Below are 23,247 nucleotides of genomic sequence, written 5' to 3' on the forward strand. Positions count from 1 at the left end.
CTGTGGGATGCAGAAGCCATGGTTATCTTTTTTTGAATTGAGACTGAATTCCAGTGTCTGAAGCTCTCATTTGGTTAGATCAGGAGGCTTATTAGGAAGACCAAATTGATTGCCCCATATGATTTCATGTTGCTAATGTTGCTTGAGTGTTGTGAGTGAAACATATCAGTGGAGCGCTTCCTGGGAGGGCAGATCCCAAGGAAGTGGCAGGGCTGTGCGCCCCGCCCCCCAGTCCCTGGTGCTGTGGGGCTAGAACGCCTCATGTGCACGGTTTCTTTTGCTGTTGCTCCTAGTGTTTTGCTGACTGTGGGTTCTTTCTGTTAACAGAATTATATGTAACCCCCAGCAAATACAGTAGACAGCATTAGTGCTCTTCTGGTTGTTGTGATGGAGCGGGGTTGTGATGTGTTTGTGCTCTTCTGGTTGGTGTGTGTTGTGATGCCTGTCCGCATCAGAAGCCCCCGGGGCAACAGCTCTGAGGAACCTTTGGTGTCCAGGTGGGATGGTTTGGAAATGGTCGCTGTAGGTGAATCTAATCAGCCATTCAGTGTTTTTGAGGATTCTGGATACCTAGTTTCTGAAAGCCTTTGTTTTCACTTGACTGACCCGACTGAATTGTGATGTAGGACTGTATCCCAGCTTGTATAAAATAGTTATTTGGAGAAGCAGCTGTCTTACCACACCTCTCTCTTAAGTGAGGATTATCTGGAATGATGTTTGATATACCTCTGCACATTTTCTACCATTCTTTGTTGTCTCACAATCATGCCTCTGAAACTGTGTATCAGATTTCTCTCTTGTCTCACTGTATTGTCATGGCTGGCAAAGTGGTGATCTGTCATTTATGATCTTCAGGCCCTTACATACTTCAGTGGTGAGGTTAACAGTGTGCTCTTTACATCTGGGTGATGTCATTAGTGAAGGGGAAGATGATACCACACGTGTCAAGACATATCAAGCTTGTCCTCAGAGCAGCTCGTCCCATGATGTGGTAGTACGTGTTTTTGGAACTGATCTCACAAGTTGTCTGATGATGCACAGCAGAAATACGTAGAAGGAATTCAGCATCCTCAGTGAGAAGAAGGGGAGGTCCTGCTATTAATTTGATCAATATACATTTGAAAGTTTATTACATAGATTCTAAGGACTCAGATGGGCTTCCCAGGTGGCGCTGGTGGTGAAGAACCCAGCTGGCAGTGCAGAAGTGGTAAGACGCCTGTTTGATCCCTCGGTGAGGAAGGACTTGGGTGGTTTTGCAATTAAGAATTAGTATTCTTTGTTCCTGCCTTAGTGAAAGCGTGTGTTTTCATAATTTAAAACAAATGATTTAACACACACAATTTGTTATTCCTTGACATTAAAGGCAGTTTTGCATTTGTGATCAGCGTAACAAATACTTTTTTTTTTCCTTTTTTAAAAATGGTTTGTGTTGGCTAATGTTGCCATCTGCTTTGACCTTATTAGTGACAGTTTTGTGAGGTATCAGGGACATTTTTGCGTGTGGTGTGTTTAGAAGACTAGCAGCGAAGGCTGAGATTCTTGCTGCCTCTGTGGGGCAGAGAATCTTTGTTTTGAAATGAGGAAACTAAGAATGCCTAGGATTTCCTGCAGCTCAGAGGAAGGGGGCAGCCCACTGACTCCGCGGTGGTTTCTGGGGTTTCCACCTTTGCATCTGAAGTGCATTCTAGACGTTGCTGCTGGGAAAGCAGCATATTTCTTTGTAAGGATCTAATGTTTGCAAGAATCCAGGGGGCCTTGGGGATCTGAATGTGATCCTTGCTGTCCTAGCCGTCACCTCACTGAGGTTGATCTGAAGGCAGCCACTGAGTGGCAGGCGAGTCTCCTTTGTATTTTATTCTCAGATACGAACCTTAGGAGGGGTGTTTGTCAGGGAAAGCTTCATGAATGAGGTTGCACGTCTGGCATAGAAGTGTTGGTGTTTGTCGAAAGTAGACACTTTGAAAATATGTTTATTCCAATTACATTGATTAAGAAATCCTTATCCTCTTCATTGTTTGATTTTAAATGAAATGCTGTCGAACCCTCACTCTGTCCCTCTTTGGTCTCTGTGGAGAGGAGTCTGCCCGAGATCCCATGCCCCGTGGCTGCGTGGGGTCTCAGCTACCCGACCAGGCCTTGAACCTGCACACCCTGCAGTGGAAGCGCGGAGTCGTGACCACTGGACCACCAGGGAAGTCGCGCCTTATGTAGCTTTTAAGTTTTTGATATCAATAAATAAAAATTTCTTGTGACATGAGGCATTTATCAACACATTTGATTTCTAAACATTCAAATTATAAGAGAATTTAGGTACTATAGTTGGCTTCACCTTTGCTTGCATTTCCAGTGTCCTCATTAAGGACAGCTTTATAAGGGGAGGAAGTTTGTTCTCCTTGACATGCTCCACGTATTTCAAATGGGAGAAATCTTTTCCATACACATTGCTTTGATGTTCATTTAGAAAAACTTCCCTGGTAGGGACTTTTATTATTAAGTATTCTGTCACATGACTCATTGGTTACTTAAGTGTTGTCCGACGTGAATCACTTACTGAATTATGAACTAAAATCATTAATTTGAAGCTACTGCTGTTGTAGGAGATGTGTGCCTATAGTTAATCCCCTCTTTGAGTCCTTTAGGCCTTTTGAGGTAGTTTATTTTGTTAATTGCTCACATATAACAAATGTTGCAGTGCGACCCTAAAGCTTCAGGATAACTGAGAGCTAGCTGCTCTTGCTCGGTTTCAAACAGTTGGGATGTGATACCAGGCGCTCCCCTTGCTCTGCCCGTCGCTTGGACGAGATGTTGAGGAGGCGTGCAGAGGTGACGGCAAGTGTCCAGGAGCAGAATCTGTCTCGTGTTTGAGCACCAGGCCCTCCAGCAGCCACAGGTTCTCTTCTGCGCTGGCAGCAGTGCTCAAGAATGTTTTACAGATGAATGGATTTTCCTGCCATGCTCACGATCTCAAATTACAGCTGTGCCAGGAGCTCTGTCTCCAGTTTGGTTAGTGATAATCTTGTGTATCAGTCAGATACTGGGGCTTCAGTTAGGCCTGCAGTTCACGTAGTAACATGTATCCTTTCTGCAACAGCAGCAGCGTTTTTAGAAATTGATCCTCAAGAGCCAAATGTTGATGATAACTACTAAGGTTTATTGTAAATTTAGAAAGCCAGCTAACCAATAGACGGAAAGAAAAAACAAACTAGCAAGGAGGGTGTCTTTTAAAACAGTGTTTTGTAAGTGTGTGTGTTAGTATATGTACACTTGTAAATATAGAAAAGTAGAAAAAAATAGTGAAAGTGGAAAAAAAAATCTTTAAATATATTAATAGTGACAATTCTTTAGTAGATCAAAGTCTTTCCCAACCAGAGGGTCGTTTGTTTCCTATTTGTTTTATAATTATTAGCTCTTTGTCCTTGAAATTTAGAAACATAGGATTGTTAAATGTTTTTAAAAAGAATTACCTTCCCAAATTAGTATTTTCACAGCTGCACTTTTAAAGTAAAGTGTAAAGTGTTAGTTGCTCAGTCGTGTCCCGACTCTTTGCGACCCCATGGGCCGTAGCCTGCCAGGCTCCTCCGTCCATGGGATTTTCCAGGCAAGGGTACAGGAGTGGTTGCTATTTCCTTCTCCAGGGGATCTTCCCAATCCAGGGGTTGAACCCCGGTCTCCTGCATTACAGGAGACCACCTGAGCTACCAGGAAAGTCACACTTTTAAAAGTTGTATTTTTAAAACAGGAGTTAATGTAATTAAAATGTTTATAAAAATTATCAGTGTCATGTTTTGAACAAATATAAATTACATTTCTGGACTAATTTGACTTTTTAAAAATATTTCTTTTGAGCAGACATTATGCCAGTGTTGATAGAAAAGCAAGAATATTATTCTCCAAACTATGAAAATACACAAATGGTGGGGGGTGGTTCTTAATTTTAAAAGTACCAGTCTTACTTGTTTTTATTTTTCATTCTTCCTCTTTTTTTCTTATTTATCTGGGCAGGACATGCAGTGTGAGAGTTTAAAATCAGTATATACAAGATGAATTTTAATTTGTAAATTTTATTTGGTATGAGGTATTGTAGCTAGCAAGCAGGCTATAGATTTTAAGTTATAAAATCAAATTTGTTTGTGTTTGGAATATATGGAATTCCTCATTTAGTGTGGGAAAATGAAAATGAGAGACCGACTTCTTTTCCATACATACCTGCTTGTTGTCTTGTCACGTGAAATACATCTGTGCCTCTGGCTTCTCTTCTGTAAAACGCACTCAAGAATTATCATTGACGCCTTCACTCCTTTCGAGAACATCGAGGACACATGCCTTGAGGTCTTTGGAAGACTAAATGCCACCTGGTGTATTTTTGTATGCTAACTTGCCTTGTAAGTATGTGCTGGGTATTGTACACAGTGGCGTGGTGTGACGTACACTTATTTTATGAGAACAGCTGCTGTTTGCATGCCTCGACATGAACCCCTAACTTTGTCATTGTTTCACACCTTCTGAACCTGTTTCTTTGCTGTCCGTACTGGGAACTGTCCTCTGAACATCTCCGTGTTCAGCACAGATCCTGGGTGGGTGATGGGAGGTGGGGTCCTGGTCTGTGGCTGTCTGCTGGTATTGTGCAGAGTTACTGCGGGGGTGTGGGGATGTCCCCCAGGTCTGCACTGTGGGGATGGAGGGGACCCGTCACCTGAAGAGCAAGCAGGCAGCCTTCTGCTCCCTCACGGTTAGGTTTGCTTCCACTTGTTTGTGTGCCCTGGAGGGTCAGGTGGGACTTTGTTTCTAACATACAGGAAGGGTGGTGAAGTGGGGGTGCCAGTCTCCCTATGGCTTGGGAGACTTGGGTTGTAGTCTGTGGGCTGGTTCTTACTTTTACCTTTCCATGTGTAAAGGAGGAGGAGGCTGGGCTTAAGGACACAGGGGGAGCAGAGGGGGCTGTTCTTGCACTGAAAGCCTTGCTTCCATCCCGTTCTGAAATGGTGATTAACAGTATGTAGAGTCCTCAGAGCTCCTGAGGATTGTTCCGTGTGAACTGTTTAAAGGCTGGCTCCTCAGGACTTTCTTTGTATTTGCATATGGGGCTGGTTTTCAGTGCTCCACAACTTGGTTGTATTCCTGCCAACGTGATCAGTGAGCACTTGTGATTAAAAGCCTGGGTCCCTCAAAGCATTCCTAAGGGCCGTACTGTCCAGGTTTTTTTCCTAAGTGCTATTGTGTTTTTCAGTGATAAAATTGTTCTTATAAAGTATAAGGAAGATTATAATTTTTAATATGTGGTTATTTAGTATCTGTGAAGTTTGCTTGGAAATTTTCAGTCTTGCGGAACTGGCTTTTCTGTAGTTTCTAAAGTCGTTTTGTGTTTTTCTGATATCTTTTGTCCTTCTTTTTCAGAGAATCCGGTCGACAGTGGATGAAAAAGAGCAGAAGCAGCTCCTCATGGATTTGGATGTAGTGATGCGGAGCAGTGACTGCCCGTACATTGTTCAGTTCTATGGCGCGCTCTTCCGAGAGGTAGGAACAGGTCATGTGGGTCTTAGGGGACCAGCAGACAGCTACTTGGAATAAGTAAGGAATGACAGCATTTGATTCTCATCTTCAGTTAAATGCCTTGCATTAGTAATACGTTGATTTCTCAACATTTTAGTATATCACTGTGGTAATTTACTCTTAATTTCTGCTGCTCATGTTCCTTGGGCTGGGGGTGAATTTCATACCTTAGCTAGCTAGTTAATTATTTTGTGACTGCCATTTGTGAATGCCATATTTCCTTCATTTATAAATATTTTCTGTTTTTTAAGAACCTGGCACATCAGCTGGCTTCTAAATATGTTACTGTTTTTAGATCTATCTCTTTTGTCCTTGAGCTCCCTCAGTACTCCCCCAATCCCCTTTTTAAACCTTTATTCATTTCCGTCATCAAATGTATCTGCCTTTAATACAAGCATTTATTCGTGTCTACCCACAATCCTGAGTATAATCCATCAGACAGGGAAATTAACACTATGGTAGAAATCCATTCATTTTATTCCGTTTTCCAGATTTTTATATAGAAACTGGAGCTTCAATTTCTTGGTTTCAGGATCATGTTTCTCTTTTGGCCTCTGCCTATTCTGTGTCCTGATGTAGGTTATCACTTCTGCCTCCAGCTGTCAGCACACTTACTGGCTTCTGGCATCCTGCTACCTAAAGCAGGAAGTGAGTTAGGTCAGGAAGTAGAGCTGGAGCTATCAGTGAATATGTGTGGTGTCCTGGACAGTTGTCACACACTTGTGATGTTCATTTAGGGGAATGGGACTTGAGCTGAACTCTTAAGCATTTTAAATACTCATTCTCATTTTGAAAACATTAGGATGAGCCGATACCGGTGGGTTTGTTATGAACTGGTGAGGAAAACCTATGCCCCACCCCTTCTCCTTTTTGGTACTGGATCACAGAGAGTATAGTCTTGGTTTTGTTATTGTTATTGACTGAAAAAAATACTATGTTTTAAGACCGGACTGAATGTTACACTGAAGTATGTACTAATAGAAGTATGAACTCTTAAAATTAGAGAAGACCTTAGAGGTTCGACAGTTAATTCTTTGCTAGTCCTGAAATTTTTATGTATTTTTCTGTACTTTTAATAGAAGATGATAGTAACTGGTAGCGTTCTCCTTCATGATACTGCCATCCCTTTGTTGAATCACTAGTTAATCACTAGGTAGTTCTAGACTTCCTTAGCTTCTTCTACTCCTACCCTTGTACTTTTGACTTGAGTGTTCATTTTTATGACCAGGTCTATTGAATTTGTTAACTTTCTTCCCCATTTCACATAGTGTTACATCAGTCACATCAGCACACAGTCAAGTCTGCAGACACAGAGCTGAACCCTGGACTGAAGTATTATACACTGTCATTCTGTTTGCGAGATGATGAATCTCTTCATGTTGCACAGGTTACATTAGAGGCAGTGACATTGGCTGAATTTAGTCACCTCCTCCCTTTCTGACCCTACTTCTGTCATATCTTTTCCATTTCCTTCCCCACATCTCCCCAACCCCCACATACACACACGTTTTTAGTAAAACTATGGAAGTAAAATTGACAGTTGGCTACACTGTGGGGTTATCACCATAATCAGGATAATGAATGTCTCCATCTCTCCTCAGCTTCCTTGTGCCCCATAAGTAGTACACACTCCTCTCTACTCCATTATCCTCAGGCAACCGCAGGTCTACTTTCTGCCTTGTGAATTAATTTGCATTTTCTACTGTTTTATGTAAATAGAACCATACAGCATGTACCACTCTTTTGTTTGTTGTCTTTCATTCAGCATAATTGTTAATATTTTGCAGTTCAGTTTCTTCCAAAGAGTTCTTTTCAGGTTATCTGTTTCTCCTTGAGTGATACTTGGTTGTTTGATTATATTTTCAGAAATCTGAACCTCTTATCTAACCTGTCAAGTTAGTTGCTATAAAGTTTTCCATAACAGCTGTATACTATCATTGTAATACCTGTGGAATCTTTAGTGATGTTACCTCCCTCTCTCTCTCACTCCTGGTATAATTTGTATCTTCTTTGTTTTTTCCTGATTAACTTGGTGAGACATTTTGCCTCTTTTGTTAGATGTATTCCCAGGTGTTTTTTCCTTTCCAAATGAGTGGTGTCTTTTTAAACATTTCATTTTCTGGGTGCTTCCAGTTGGTATAAAAGTTATGTTATTGGTTTTGTCTGGATATTGTCTCTGAAACCCTTATCTTGATCTTAGTAGCTAAATTTCGCTAATCTCCACCTTCCTGTTCAGTAAATCCACATTCAGTAATTTTTATTTTTATGTTTCAATTGTGTGGTCATCCTGTATTTTGCTTGAACATAGAAGTAATGTTGCTGTCAGTGCCTTTTGAGGCAGCTCTGACCATTCCTCTTTTTTTTTTGTAAACGCAGCTCATTGCTGCTGTCCTCAGTTACGGCTCAAAGAAGCTGCCAGGAGAAAAACATTTCCATTAGTTACGTGCCTTAGAAACTACAAGGATTTCTCCCTCATTCCATGATCGCTCTTTGTTGGTTGCTTTCATATTTTCCATCCTTTCCCCTTCTCCCCTCATTTTCTTAACTCTTGTTTTCAGCCCCTGCTGGCACTTTACTTTGTGCTTTACATAAGTTAACTCATTTGATCCTCATCAGAGTCCATTGAGGATGGGGCCATCCCATGTCATGGATGTAGAGTTGATGGGGCCCAAGCTGATGCAAGTAGAAAGTGGGAGAGCCTGAATGAGTACATCAGGCCTTCACACTCTTAACAGTGATTTTCCCACTTTGCTGTGTTACTGCAGTTAAGTTCCCTCCTGTCACCGTTTTTCTAAGTAGGTGGGTTAAATGTACTTTCTCTCTAATTAAGAAATTCTAGTAAATCTATTGAAATGGTGTCTTTAGACAAAAATAAATTCAAGTGTGTGTATTAGGCTAATAGTGTTAGTCTCTTGTGAAGGCTGTTCTTCAAGAGCACTGGAAAGAGACCTAAAGAGGAAAGTTTGGAATGACTAAGTGCAGGTTCCCTGTGTCAGATATGCTTTACAAATCATCGTTCTGCAAAGGTGTGGAGCTACGTGACTATGGTAGCGGATGGTTCTAAGAGTGAGATTATTCATCTCAGCCGTCATGACCGCATGTGCGGTCTCTGTGTGTAGATGAGGTGTCCTGCACTGTAGGTGTTGTTAGGAGAGTGGAATTAAGTCAATTGGATTCTGTTCACGGCTGTCACTGATTTGCAGTGTCGTTCCAGACAAGCCGCTTTTCTTCAGCGGACATTGATCTCTCAAATAATTCGGGCCAAGTGTTGGGGTGGGAGGTCCATACAAGAAAATCTTGAGGATACAGCTGGATCCAAAAATTAGTAATCACACTCAGAATTTTGTCAAGGTAATTTTTGTCATCATCCCAATATCTCTTTCCATTCTCACAGGTACTTCGTAGTCCTTGTTTATATGTGCACACAGTTGGCAGCGCTATAAACCTGGTGTTTGCTTACAGTCCTGTTTTCTCATGCATGCCTAGTGAGCTGTACGGTTTTCACAATAATTGTATCTAATCCTTTTCACAATGTACCACTTTTTCCTGTGAGGTAGTTCAGAGGTTTCTAGTTTGTTTTTGTTTATTTTTTCCTTTTGTAATTTGTGACCTATTTTTAAGTTAGATCTCTAGTCAGGGAGTGAGCCTATCAAAGAGTATGGGCACTTTTATTTCTGTTGTTTTATTGTCAAATTGCATTCAGGCTGGTTTAAAACACCCTACCGTGCTGCCAGTAGGTTTTGAGTGGTTTGGTTTGATTACAGCCAGCATTTGTTCATTTAAAGTGAAGTCGCTCAGTCGTGTCCGACCCTTTGCGACCCCATGGACTGTAGCCCACCAGGTTCCTCTGTCCGTGGGATTTTCCAGGCAAGAATACTAGAGTGGGTTGCCAATTCCTTGTTCATTTAAGGAGTGTTTATTGAGCCCTTGTCCTGGTGGAGTGTATGTTCCAGTAGGGAAGATGAGTGAAAGACATAAGCAGAGAAGAATGGTATTTTATATTAGAAGATGGGGAGTGCTCTATGAGTAGAGCAGGTAATGGGATGTGAGGAGGATGACTTGCCCTGGGAATTAGGCATTTTCATTGTTGGCCACTGAGAAGGTAGCATTTGAGCAAGGACTCTAGACATTGGATTTGCTTTATGTATATTTTTTCTTTTCTTTTATGAATTTGAGAAGCTGATATAATATCTCAAGATTACTGTAATCTGTTTACTTTCTTAGTGAGAACAGTTTCCCACATATTTTCTATTTTTATATTTAATTTTGGCAAGTTGAAAATTTCATGAAAATCCAAAGGTTTTCTGTGTAAGACTGTGCCTGTCCTTAAAATTAAGAGTGGGGAAAATTGGGCAACTAAATTTGTGTTTGAACATGAGAATATTCAGTCCAGGGCTTTAATAAGGAACAAAAATTACCACTCATTTAAAGTTAAAAAAAGATTCTTCTCCCATTGTATTTCAGTTTTAAGTGAAGGAAAGGTGTGCTTAATGTTAAACTGTATAAGAGTGACTTGTGTTTATTATTTTGTAGGGTGACTGTTGGATCTGTATGGAACTCATGTCTACCTCGTTTGATAAGTTTTACAAATATGTATATAGTGTATTAGATGATGTTATTCCAGAAGAAATTTTAGGCAAAATCACTTTAGCAGTAAGTACCTGGTTTTCAAATTGTTCGGGCTATATATACTTGTATAAAGATGCTGCTGGAGTTCTGAATGCCCTTCACAGAATGTTATTGACCTTCCTGGAAAATCATTTGTAATAGGAAAAGAGACAAAGTCACTTCTGTGGGGTCATTAACAAAATAAGTCATAAGAACAATTTTCAAAGTACTGATCTACAGATACTTTTCATTGTTGAAAAGTACGTATTGAAATCATACATTTCAGTAGTAAATACTGCAGTGTTCTTGTCATGAAAATCATAGTGAGCCATAATAGATTGTGCTGTAAATAAGGCTAGGAAAAAGCAATTTTCTGTTCCTCTTTCCCTTATTACTTTAACTATTTTTAAATAGGTTTTGTTATTACAGTTCCCCTTAAATTAATTAGAATTGCAGCAGTTTCCTTGAAGTTCCTTAATTGAAACTCTTAGCCAAAGTCTATTTTCTTTTGCTTTAAGATTTGGCTGGTTTTGTCTAAACTAAAATTGTTGACCAGCAATTTCAGTAACCAACATTACTACTAATTTGGTAAAATCACTTTTACCATAGTTCAAAAAAAGGAAAGAAGTACTGTTTTGCTTATGTATTTATAGTTTTGAAAGTAAATTCATGATCATTTTCTTTCCTGTTCTTTTAGCTAACAAAGGTCATTCACAATTTTTTCATAAAAAGAAAAACATTTTTTTTAATAGGGTAGAAGGGTATGAGATTTCTTAGAATCCCCTGAGAATCTGAATTAGTGGATGTGTAAATGAAACTTTATAGTAAGATAGGTATTCTGGTTTCAGGTAATTCCCTCTTTCTTCTCCACATCCAGTATGGTCTACTGTTAATTGTCAATTTATTTGCTTAATCACTAAAGGTTAATGTTGCAATGTATAGATAGCCTCTGAACTGTTTTTTAGTTATAAGAGATGTGTGTATATAATTGTGCTTTAAAAAGTCAGATTAAATCTAATCATTATAATCTTAAGATTCATAGATCCCATGTTAATATTTTATTTATCTGAATTAATGCTTAATTTAAATGTTTTATAAGCTAAATGTTAAGATATATACCCTTTCATATAATTTTATAAAAAGCTGTCTAGTATAAACAACCTTATACTAGGAACTTGTTCATTATTCAAACAGGTATATGAAGTTTTATGTTCAATTTAGTCACCTCTCCAATATACCAAACTGAGCTTTATTTTGGAGCTCGTTACTATTCATAATAATTATAATAGAATAACAGTAGAATAATAATAGCTATGGTTATTGAGTGTTTGTTTGTGTCAGGCCAAGATCTCATGACATTTTATGTTCATAGCAACTCTCAGTGGTAAATAGTGTAACCCCCTTTTTGCAGATGACAGATCTAAAGCGTGAAGAGGTTAAGTACTTAATTTGCTGTGAAATTCATACATTTGTAAGCGTAAATGATTTAAGTCCAGGCAGCCAGACCCTAGAATCCAGCTGCTAACCACTCTGTAACAGGATGATCTAGAAACTGGAAAACATAAAATGATTTTATCCTGTATTACAATATTACAATCCTATATTATTTTACAATCCTATAATATTATAATCCTATATTAAAAATATTATAATATATTTAGTATGTACTAATAAATCATTTATTACATATTTGCCTGTGTTTCTAGATTTGGTTATCATCCTTTATATTAATCACAGTATTAACAATTACTTTGTGTTAAATCCCTCCTTGCTAATTAAAACCCCCTTGAACAAGCCTGACTGTGTGAAACATTTGAGCTTGTGTTTCACTCTCCTAATACTTGATGGCTTGATGGCAGTGGAGACTTCACCTTCCTAATGGTTGGCCAGTTTGTCACTTCTCTTTTAGTTTGAGACTGTAGAAATTTTAATTCAAGTCTGTTTCTTCTAATCCTTGAGAAATCTTTGATTTCCTGATCATGAGCAGTGATCAAACAGTAGGATAAATTCTGGCTCTGCAAACATAACTTTGCAGGCTCCACATCCAATGAGGGTGAGTGATTGTGAGAAACTGAGAATTCGGAAAAATGTGCTAAACAGGAACCATGACTATGGGATCTTTTTGTATTAAATATATTAATATCTATTCTTGAAAAGTTCGATGGTATGAGAAAGATTTTACAGCTTTTTAATGACTCATTTGAAAATTTGTAAGTTACCTGTTTTTTTTAGCTGTCAGAGAAGAGTATATAAAGAAAGCTAAGTTTTCACATCTAAAATCATAATTTAGCATCTTCGGTTAACATAGAACATGGACAGGATATCGAAATACTCAGCTTAAAAGAATGCCAAGAGCTACCTGAGCTGTAACTTTATGATCAACTGCTATGCTGTTTGATTAGAAGGAAGCTGATTGCTTGTCCTGTTCTTCTCTGCTTTTTCTCCCTAGACTGTGAAAGCACTAAACCACTTAAAAGAAAACTTGAAAATCATTCACAGAGGTGGGTATGACTAGAGCAGCCTTTTTACCAACTAGGATCAGTTAGCTTTTTTGCTGTGATTAGAGTGCTTTTGATTACAAGTAATAGAAAATCCTGTTGACTGGCTTGAAGTTCAAAGAAACTCATTATCTGTCATAGTGAGTCCAGAGGCGGGGTGGCTCCGAGCACAGCGTGGTTAGGCTGAAGCTCTCTCCGTTTGGCTCTGGCTCCTTAACGTGTCAGCTCCGTTCCCAGGGGAGTCACAGCTGAAGCAGATCCTGTGTCACATCTGGACGCGTCGGCTCCTTGAAGAAGAAGCTTTCTCTGCTCATGTGGCTGTCTTAGGAGCAGAGAAATCTTCCTTATGTGTCTCTAGTATCTTCTCTTCTCTCATTCACCAGAGTTTCCTCATGCCCTCACCTGAATGAGGCCCTGGTGAGAAGCATTAGTCTACCCTGCTCAGCTCAGGCCAGTCAGGACCCAGTGCTTGGAGGTGTGGGTGGAGCAGCACGGAGGAAGTCTCCTCAGTAAGGACAGCCTGGTTAGGAGCTGATGCTTGGTAGGCAGTCAGCCGTGTCAGTGATAGTGAGCGCTCTTCTCTGGAGTTTTTGGTGGATAACCTTCTGAGTTACAGACAGATACTTTTGTATCCTTTATTTATTTTTATCATGACTTTTTATTCATAGAGCCATGACAGTGACAATGAAATGGATTGAAAGATTGAGAAAGGTACAGAGAGTTAGTGAGCGAGGGGGAGAATTGGCCAACTAGCTGATTTGCACTGACTGGCTGAATTAGGTGATGGTCAGTGAGGAGAAGGTGGTAACCTAGGGCCACTGTGGCCAAATTGTGTAAAATCTGGTGAAGCAAATGGCAAGGACTTAGCTTTCCCATGTGTGCAGAAAGGCGCACCCACTCTGTAACAGGTGTTTTCCTTTCCACAACCCCGTAAGTTAGGAATTGTTGCTTATATTTTGTAGACAAGGGGATTATGGGTGCTGAGTGAGAGTTCAGAAGCTTGCTCTAGGTAGAGTTGTGAATATCAGACCTAGGGCTCAAACCTTTACTTTTCTGACCCCAGAGCTTGTGATCTGATGAATGTACTGGGTTGGATACTCTCCTTAGTTAGATGAAGCTCTGCTTAAACAAAATTGTGGGTTTAAAATTTATGTACTTTGCATTTAGTTGTATCATCTTTGACATGTATTTTAAAGTGGCTTGGGCTTCCCTGGTGACTCAGATGGTAAAGAATCTGCCTGCAGTGCAGGAGACCTGGGTTCGATCCCTGGGTTGAGAAGATTCCCTGGAGAAGGGAACGGCTACCCACTCCAGTATTCTGGCCTGGAGAATTCCATGGTCTGTATAGTCCTTGGGCTCACAAAGAGTCGGACACGACTGTGCAACTTTCACTCACTCACACTCATAAAGTAGCTTAGTATACTCTTACAGATTAAATTCATTGTGCATTTTTTTTTTTTTTTTTTTTTTTTTTTCAAAAATTTTTATTTGACTGTGCTGCGTCTTTTATTGCTGCGCGGGCTTTCCTCTGGTTGCAGGGGCCGGCGTTACTCTCTAGTTGCCATGCCTGGCCTTCTCATTGTGGCTTCTCTTGTAGCAGAGTCCAGGCCCAGGGCGTATGGGCTTCAGTAATCCCCGCCGGTGGGCTCAATGGTTGCTGCTGCCCGCCTGTAGAGCGCCGGCGGAGCAGGTGTCACCTCGGGGCTTCCTTGTTCCCCTGGCATGTGGGATCTTCCCAGATCAGGGATCCAACTCCTGTCTCCACAAAATCTGTGTGCTTAGTCGCTTCAGTCCTGTTCAACTCTTTGCAACCCCACAGACTGTAGCCCTCCAGGCTCCCCTGTCCATGGGATTCTCCAGGCAAGAATACTGGAGTGGGTTGCCATTTCCTTCTCCAGGTCATTGTGCATGTTATATGTTCAGTAATGAATCTGAAACAAGTAAATGAATGTCTCTTGATGAGAACAAAGAAAACTTTATACAATGCCTAAATTTAAGGCATTTTTTTTTATAATGTGTTTCTGGCATTCAGAAAATTTTATCATCTTCTTATCTATCTGAATTTTATGGACTTGATCACTTATGCTTTCTAACATTTTTCAACATTTTTCCTTGGACTTCTTTAGAATATAGCTCATTTGCTTAATTACTTGACTGTTGAATGACATCTGTGTCTTGCAGATATCAAACCTTCCAATATTCTTCTGGACAGAAGTGGAAATATTAAACTCTGTGACTTTGGCATCAGTGGACAGCTTGTGGACTCGATCGCCAAGACGAGAGATGCTGGCTGCAGGCCCTACATGGCAGTAAGTGCAAGTCTCAGCCTTCTTGCCTGACAGTCATTGCACAGAGAGCCTGTGCCCTTTGGTGCTGTACTTCCAAGGAATCCACTTTAGTCACACAGTTTCACTATACTAGAGTATTTGCGTCTTCCACGAAGACAAAACTCAGTTTTAGCTTTGCTGCGAAACTTCTCGGAGTTCTCCCAGTGAACTCCTGCTTCATGGGCTTGCTCTGTTCCTCTTGCCTGGCACTTAGCACATATGGTCTCCTCTGATTATTGTTTTTGCACTAGATTCTAGTTAGTTCTCAAAAGGCCTCTTTGCGTTTCTAGACCAACCCTCCCCCCATGCTGTCTCGACTGTAGGAGGTGATACTGTAGTAGACACGTGGATAATGTAAGTGGTGCCATTTCCAGTTAGAGGAGAATGGGAAAACAGGTTCCTCCCAGGACTCAGTATGTTTCATAGAGTCTTTAGGGGTGGAGGAAGCTCACTGACACATACAAGGGTGAAGGCCTCAGGTGTTTCCCAGCCTGGGAAGCTGCTCACACTGATAGGTTTATTTTATAACCAGCCAAAATACTCATGGACCTCTTTTTTTAATAGGTTTCAGATGGTACTCAAGATACCATTCTGTAATAATTTTTGCCTTTGCCTTCCTCATATTTATTGATCTTTTTCATATCTATCCATCTACCTACCTATAATCATATATGTGTGTGTGTATATATATGTATATATATATATATATATTTTACTTGTGTTTATTTTTCTTGCTTTGCCTAGAATTAGATCAGTGTTGATTGACAGTGGTGATAGTAGGATTCATCTGTTGCTTGACTTGAAGGCAAATGTCTTTTTCTGGTTTACTAAGTGTATGTGTCTATATCTGTGAGTGAGAATGTGTGTGTGTGTGTGTATGAGAGAGAGAGATAAGAATGAATCAGGAAGGGCTATTAAATTTTATTAAATGCCTTTTTGACATCATTCAGTATATGATGAAATGTTTCTGTGTAGCTGTTGACATGACACCTCATAGTAACATATATTTTCAGTGGTGATTGAGCCATGCTGGCATTCCAGAGGTAATCCCTACATGGTTCATAGTTGATATGCTTAATATGTTTTTTACATGTGCCATGTTAATATTTATGATTGCTACATAAAAACGTTTGAGATTGGTTTATAGTATACATTGTAAAGGTGTTAGATGGGTTATGCTAGTTTTAAAAATCAAACTTGGAAAATTCTTTTATCTTTATTCATACATTAAAGTATTGATCATCTAGTGATCAAAAACATAACTTTGACCTCCTTGAGCTCAGAAAATTTTCCCTAGAGCTCAGAACCATTGTGCTAGTGTAGTTTTCTGTTCTTTGAGGCTGAAATCCATCTTGGCAGGTGTCTTTGGGGAAAGATACATAATTATATGAAAGCTGAAATTTTACTGTTTCCTTAGCATCACACATATGTGTGGTTGCGTGTGCATGTGTATACATATGCATACGTTTCTTACTGTTTTAAGTGTCAGAGCTGTTTACTGAAGTGTCTTAAGTACCAAATATGTGGTAGTTTTAGAGTCTGTCCAGTCTCTTTAAATGCTCCTCCCTTCAAAAGGTGGTGACTAAGTGCAGCCTTGAGCATGGACTGAACTCAGTGGCCCACTTCTCATGAATCACGTGCGGCAGAAATGAACACATCCCTCTGAGAACAAGTCATAAAGAAGCAGATGGCTTCTTTTCTGTTTTCTTTCTTGGATAGCTACTTGGGGGGAGCCCAGCTGCCATGTTCTAAAGACTTTCAACAAGCAGCATCACAGAGACACTCATGTGCTGAGGATCAGGGACTTCCTGCAGTAACTGTGTGTGAGCTTAGTGATGCGTCTTCCAGCCCTGGGGAGGCCAACAGCCCTGGCTGACTGCTCGATTGAAGCCTCATGAGGGACCCTGAGTCCAAACCCCCATCACAAATACTCGCTGATGCCTGACTCACAGAAACCTGAAATAATAAATGTCTGTTGGTTTCAACTGTTAAGTTTTTGGGTGCTTTGTTACACAAATAGCTAACTAGTACAAAGTGGTTCATGTTAATCTTCTTGCTTATTCCTTGCTTTTTAAATTTTTAGCCTGTACCTTCCTGCCTTTTGGCACATATTAAAATTCTTTTTTTTTTAGCATAATAAATGATCAGTTAAAAAATGAAATATTGGAAAAGGTCTGTTCTGTGTTACTAATTACATTTGTTCAGCACTTTTTTGCCTCTTTAAAAAAATTGAGTTCAAAATTTGATAACATTGCGGTTATCAATTTCTCCTTATTCCTTGGTTTTTATTTTATATACTTCAATACAGAGTAAATTGAGTTGTATATTTATTATAAATTATATGTTTTGGATATAAAATTTTTTTATCTATTACTTTTTTGCTGTTTTGGTTCGTGTTACAGACCCTATTCTCTAAGTTGATATTTTCCTCTTGTGTTGTTATTGTTCAGTCACCGAGTCATGTCCTCCTCTTCGCGACCCCATGGGCTGCAGCACACCAGGCTTCTCTGTCCCTCACCATCTCACCATCTCCCGGAGTTTGCCCAAATGTGTTAGTTTTAAAAAGCTTTTTGTTTTTCAAACCCATACTTCCTACTTAGTTTTAGGATACAGGATCTTTAATTCATTTTATGGATCTTAAGTGTCGTTTCCTCTCAAAGAATACTTTTCAAAATTTTAAAAATACTACACATACAAATAAAGAATGAACATGTGTCAAAAATGTATTTAACTCATTCATGAGAAAACTGGACAGGCAGGTTGGTGAAACTGGCTCAAAGAATGTTTGCATAATTCAGTATTTACAGTCACTAAAGAAAGAATATTGGAATGAAATGGCTAATCAAAATATAACATTGCTGATTACCTCCAGGTCAATGAAATAACTTTGGGGTTGTTAGACAGAAACATGTGCATCCCTACCTAACAAAATATGCAGGTTATTTTGTGACTTAAGGGTCTGGGCCCTAATGAAACAAGTACACTTTCATTGATTACTTCATTTGGTTATTTTATATAGTTCAAAATATTTTAAAGCTTTTTCTTGAGACTTCTGCTGTGATCCATGTGTTATTATTTAGAAGTGTGTTGTTTAATCTCCAAATACTTGGGGATTTGTCAGGTTTTCTTTCTGTTATTGATTTCTAATATAATTACTTTGTGGTCTGAGAACATGCCTTGCATGATTTCAGTTTTTTAACATAAAGTGTGTTTTATGTTTTAACATAAACTAACATAGTTTATGTTAGTGAATGTTCCATGTGAGTAGGAGAAGAATGTGTATTCTGCTGTTGTTGGATGGAGTATTTTCTTTCTTGGTTGATTATCGGGGATTATTATGTAATATGTATGTTATCAGGTAAATACATATATTTACAACTAAAAGTAAAAGTGAAAAGCTTCCAATGAATATTTATGCGACACAGTACTCATGTTGAAAACAAAATGGATAGGTTTCCAAACTAATTGTTGCTGACAGGCAGAGAACATTACGCAGTGACTATTGTGCTTCTCTGGACATTTCTTTCAACAGCAGTTACTGTCAGTCTTAGCTAAGGCCCCATTGTCAGCTCTGTGCTACTGACGGCCTCTCTCTCTTTTCTTCTCCATCCCTGACACTCTTTGTGGATAATGGTCCCTTATTTCAAGAAAATGTAAAGATGCTTCCTTCATAGAAATTACTAAAAGTGATTTTTGCTGTTTTTATGGTAGGATAATATTACTGTGCTACTGGCAGTGCCTTAATTTGGGTAACAGTTAGACTAGTTGGACAAGTATCTTTATTTGATAGAAATACAAATTTAACGTTATGATGAAGAGTGAGTAGAGCAATTATAATAAATTTGGCTTGTATTGGCTTGTATTTGTCTCAGATATATTGTGCTGTGTCCTTTAAGCAAAGAAGGATAAGATCCAAAGACTTACTCCCCCCCGCCTTCTTTTTACCATTATTTGCCACTAATCTGGCCCTGTTGTAATTCTTTGTTTTTTCCCTTTTCTTCCCATTTCTCCCTTCATCTGTTCTCAGCTTCAGTTTTGTAAACCCTTGTGAATCCTTAGGGGGAAGAATTAGCCTTGTCTTCCCTTTATGGAGGAAGCCACCGAGTTGGGTCTTCCCTTGTTGTTTGTTTTCAGTATGATATTGATGTCCTCTTCCTTCCTGTCTGTCCCTGGGCATGGGTTCCTGGGTAGGCATTCTGGCTGCCTACCCAGCCCTGCTTCCATCACCTGCCCCTGGGGTGTGTGCGTCGTTAATGACTGTGGCTTCTCTTTGTGTTTCAGCCTGAAAGAATAGACCCAAGTGCATCACGACAAGGCTACGATGTCCGATCTGATGTCTGGAGTCTGGGGATCACATTGGTAAGTTCACGTTGACTCCACCTTGTTGTGGTAGTATGACAAGAAATTTAGAAGTGAAAGAGAAGTTAACCAATCTTCCACCACTCTTAAGAACACATCCTGTGTCTTCTCGTCTTTGATTTCTATATTGCTGTTTCTTCCTGTCCCCCACCCCTCACCCCATGGCTGTAATCGCAGAGACTCTATTTTCTAATTGTTGAAAACAAGTTTTTACCTTAAAAATCAAACTAGAGTTGATGGTTTCCCTCATGGCTCTGTGAAGCACCTGGGGCTCTTCAATGCTGTCCCTCTGGATCTCTTGCCACAGACACTAGGAGTCAGAACTGCGCTCAGAGCAGGAGCAGGAGGCCGGCTCACCCACGGTCAGCGCAGGTACACAGGCTCCCGCGGCTCCAGCAGGAGTCGTAGGTCCACTGATACTGTGGACAGTGTGTGTGTGTTAGCACGCATATCTGTATGAAGATAGTTACTGCTCAGAATCTTCTACTCCCTGAACAGAAAAGTCACAAATTCTGATAGTGATTCCATTGTTTGAGGAACAAGAACTACCGAGGTGATAATTCTCAATGAAAGTTCTGCCTTAGAACAACCAACAAAGAACTGTCTCATTTCTGGGCTATATTGAAATTTTGGTTCTATTTTTAAAATATATTTATTTGCTATTCCCCTATACCAAGATTTGTTTTGAAGTCTCAGATTTATTTTCTTGTGCGTGCTGTTTTACCAGGGCTGAAGGACATTTTTCTGACTTCAGACAGAGCAGCTTCTTCCACATTGGATGTGAACTTTCTATCACTCAGGGCGGGGAGGTTGCTATATCCTTTTTGGTAGGCAACCCAGAGCTTATCCTGCCATTTTGCCCCCATCTTCTTAAGACCCCAGAGCACCGAGACCACAGGTTTCAGGGCCGGGGACTCTTCCTGGAGCTCATGAAACAGTCTCTGTTTGTCCACCAGCACTGTATGTACTGAGATCCTCGTGCCGAGGACCACACGCCCTGTGAGCTGTCCTTGGTGAGTCATGGCACCACACCTGGTGAGCTCTCTGTCTAGAGACATGCAGGTTGACAGCTCAGCTCTGTGGAAGGCTCCATCCGGCTTCCCTTGTGACCAAACATGGGAGACACCTCGGGGAGTCTTTTCTCAGCATGAAGCCGCTGGTGAAAGGGATTCCTTCCCAGTTACTCAGGAGAGAACACGGAACTTGGGACTTTATTAGGTCTGGTGACTAGAGCAAGACTTGTAGTTTCCAACTGAGACAGCTATTTGCATAGAAGGATGCAAACAGCTGTCCATTGCATAGAATAAGAATATTCAATATTCAGAAAAATCCATCAGTGTCCAAGCCAGTTATGCTTAGCAAGCAAGTTTTTACTTTACTGTAAAGTAAAATTTTTGTTCTGTGAAAAGTTTTAACATAGAAATTTTTTTTTTTTGGCAGTTTCCTTTACTACATCTGGCTAAACTTTGTTTACATTAAAGGTAGCTCAGATGGTAAAGCGTCTGCCGACAATGCGGGAGACCCGGGTTCGATCCCTGGTTTGGGAAGAACCCCTGGAAAAGGAAATGGCAACCCACTCTAGTACTCTTGCCTGGAAAATCCCATGGATGGAGGAGCCTGGTAGGCTACAGTCCATGGGGTCCCAAAAAGTCAGACATGACTGAGCGACTTCATTTTCACTTTCAAACTTTGTTTAAAAGGAAGGCATTCAGTACCTATAATTGCTTTATAACTTACTGTTCATAGACATTATTCTCATAATTCCATAAAAAGGATGAGATGAAATTAACTTCTGAGATCTGAAGTCTTTCACCTTACAACATGCATCCTGCTCTTTCCTTCTCTTATTAAAACCTGTTCTCAGAAATAAATCTAATGAAGTTATTCCCATTGCTGTGAATGGTCAGTGAGGTTTGCTTCTTCCCAAGCCTTTATATCAAAAAGAAACTACAGGCAAAGGAGTGGATTTCTGCGTGCCTGTGCGTGTGCCTGCTGGCCTGGTTCCCCCAGGCACGTGTGCAGGGCAGACAGTGCCCAGCTGGAGGAACATCTTTTGGAGAAGAAGGCTTTCCTCTGCAGCTCCCTGTTGGAGGGGGGCTTTACATCTGCTTGAGCGCCTTCCTTTCATGGTGTAAACTAGGACTTTTGACATTTGACTGGACCAATGGAATCAAATCTCAGCCGAGGAAGCTCTGAGACAGTCTTCTCAGCACACTCTCTCACGTGCTGTCTCGGATGAGCTTGGGGCCGTCCCCACAAATCAGTCACCTGTCAGTGCACATAAAATGGGGTTCATTTAGGCCATGCTCCAGATTTAAACCTAGTTCTTAAGAAAAGTACACAATTTCTGGATTTGCATTACCCTCGGAACAGAGTGGAAAATGAGAACACAGTTCACAAATGTATTTGACCTGGGGCAGGTGAGGACTTGCCGTCCTGATTTCTAAATATCACTTCCACTTGGCTGTAGACATTCTGAAAGATTGCACCTCAGCCTCACCTTGATTTGATTCAAGCCTTTTTCAGGAGTGTCAGGAGTTTTAGAATTGTAATGTGTAGTAACAAATAATGCCCAGTGTATTTTGTTTTTTCCTCTGTTTTCTTTAGTACGAATTGGCCACTGGCCGATTTCCTTATCCAAAGTGGAATAGCGTATTTGATCAACTAACGCAAGTCGTGAAAGGGGATCCACCACAACTGAGTAACTCTGAGGAAAGGGAGTTCTCCCCAAGTTTCATCAACTTTGTCAACTTGTGGTGAGTATTTGACTTATGAATACTCAAAACCGTATGGTGAGGGGGCAGTGAGGTAATTACTTCCTCTCAGCAGTGTTGGCAGTTTACACTGGGGAAGGGGGCCTTATTCGTATCACTGTGCCCCCTGAGCTGGGACTCTGGTCACTGTGGCTACATGGAAGGTCCCAGCGAGCCTGGAGGGGCGTCACCCTTATTCTGCTACTCAGGCGCCGAGAAAGAGCAGATGTGGGTGGGGGAGCAGCTGCTGCCTCCAGATTTCTCGTACCTTGTACAAGAGACACAGCCTCTGTGAGACTCACCCTCTTACTCTGGTGTGGTTCTCACGGTGAACTTGTACCAGAATCACATGCACACTTTTACTAAGTGAAGATCCTCCCAGGTCACACTTGCAGGGGTGGGTCTCTGCTGTGACATAAACACGTAACGTAGTTGGGTCAGGCCCAGAGCTTGACTGGTAGAACCATACATTGGCTCAGGGAGATCTTGTGCCATGGAAGGTGTGAACACCATGCCTGATGTTTTTAAGTGTTCATCTTTTAACGTGTGTGTGTGTGTGTGTGTGTGCATGGCATGTGAGAATAAATACATACTGATGTGGCAAGAGTACAGTTGTGCCTTGTACTATTTCAATCTATATTTTAAATAAAACCTGTTTCATTATCATGTGAATATTTTTTATAATTATTCTGTTTATCCGACATGATTTAGAAGTAAGATACGTTTGTGAGCAAAGAGCTAGAGTGTTTTGTATATTCTTCTTTTCATTCTTGAAAATGCTTTTCTTTTTCTCATTTTTTTTCTCTCTGGAAATGCAGCTTCTCTCTATTCTTTTTAGGTTCTATAAGGCAACATTTCATGGTCCAGATTGTTGAAGTTTTTTTGTCTTTTATGTTTGGCAGCTTGTCTGCTTTGTGACTTTGTATCTGAAGGAAAAAAAAAAAACAACTGACCTCTTGCAATACTTTTGCTTGTGAAAATAAAAATACTTGAATAACTGTGTCTCCATTTTAATGATGTTAATTTCTGTGTTATTTTAGCCTTACGAAGGATGAATCCAAAAGGCCAAAGTATAAAGAACTCCTGGTGAGTCTGAGACTTTGGGGATAGGAGGTATTTCCTCATGCTTGAACCCTCCAGGATGCAGGCTCA

The 23,247-nt window shown here is 40.3% G+C and overlaps 1 protein-coding gene across 3 annotated transcripts in view; it reads left to right on the forward strand.

The window, feature by feature from the left end:
* The window catches only part of MAP2K4 (mitogen-activated protein kinase kinase 4), a 78,988-nt gene that overhangs the window by 52,117 nt on the left and 3,624 nt on the right, over positions 1-23,247 (forward strand). For all 3 annotated transcript variants that reach the window (XM_043903876.1, XM_043903878.1, XM_043903877.1), the window contains 7 exons: positions 5,395-5,514; positions 10,084-10,203; positions 12,608-12,659; positions 14,838-14,965; positions 19,265-19,342; positions 21,950-22,098; positions 23,136-23,181. In XM_043903876.1, the coding sequence (XP_043759811.1) occupies positions 5,395-5,514; positions 10,084-10,203; positions 12,608-12,659; positions 14,838-14,965; positions 19,265-19,342; positions 21,950-22,098; positions 23,136-23,181 (693 nt within the window). The remainder of the gene's footprint in view (positions 1-5,394; positions 5,515-10,083; positions 10,204-12,607; positions 12,660-14,837; positions 14,966-19,264; positions 19,343-21,949; positions 22,099-23,135; positions 23,182-23,247) is intronic.

The sequence above is a fragment of the Cervus elaphus genome, chromosome 5 (assembly GCF_910594005.1).
Source record: "Cervus elaphus chromosome 5, mCerEla1.1, whole genome shotgun sequence".
Classification (NCBI taxonomy): domain Eukaryota; kingdom Metazoa; phylum Chordata; class Mammalia; order Artiodactyla; family Cervidae; genus Cervus; species Cervus elaphus.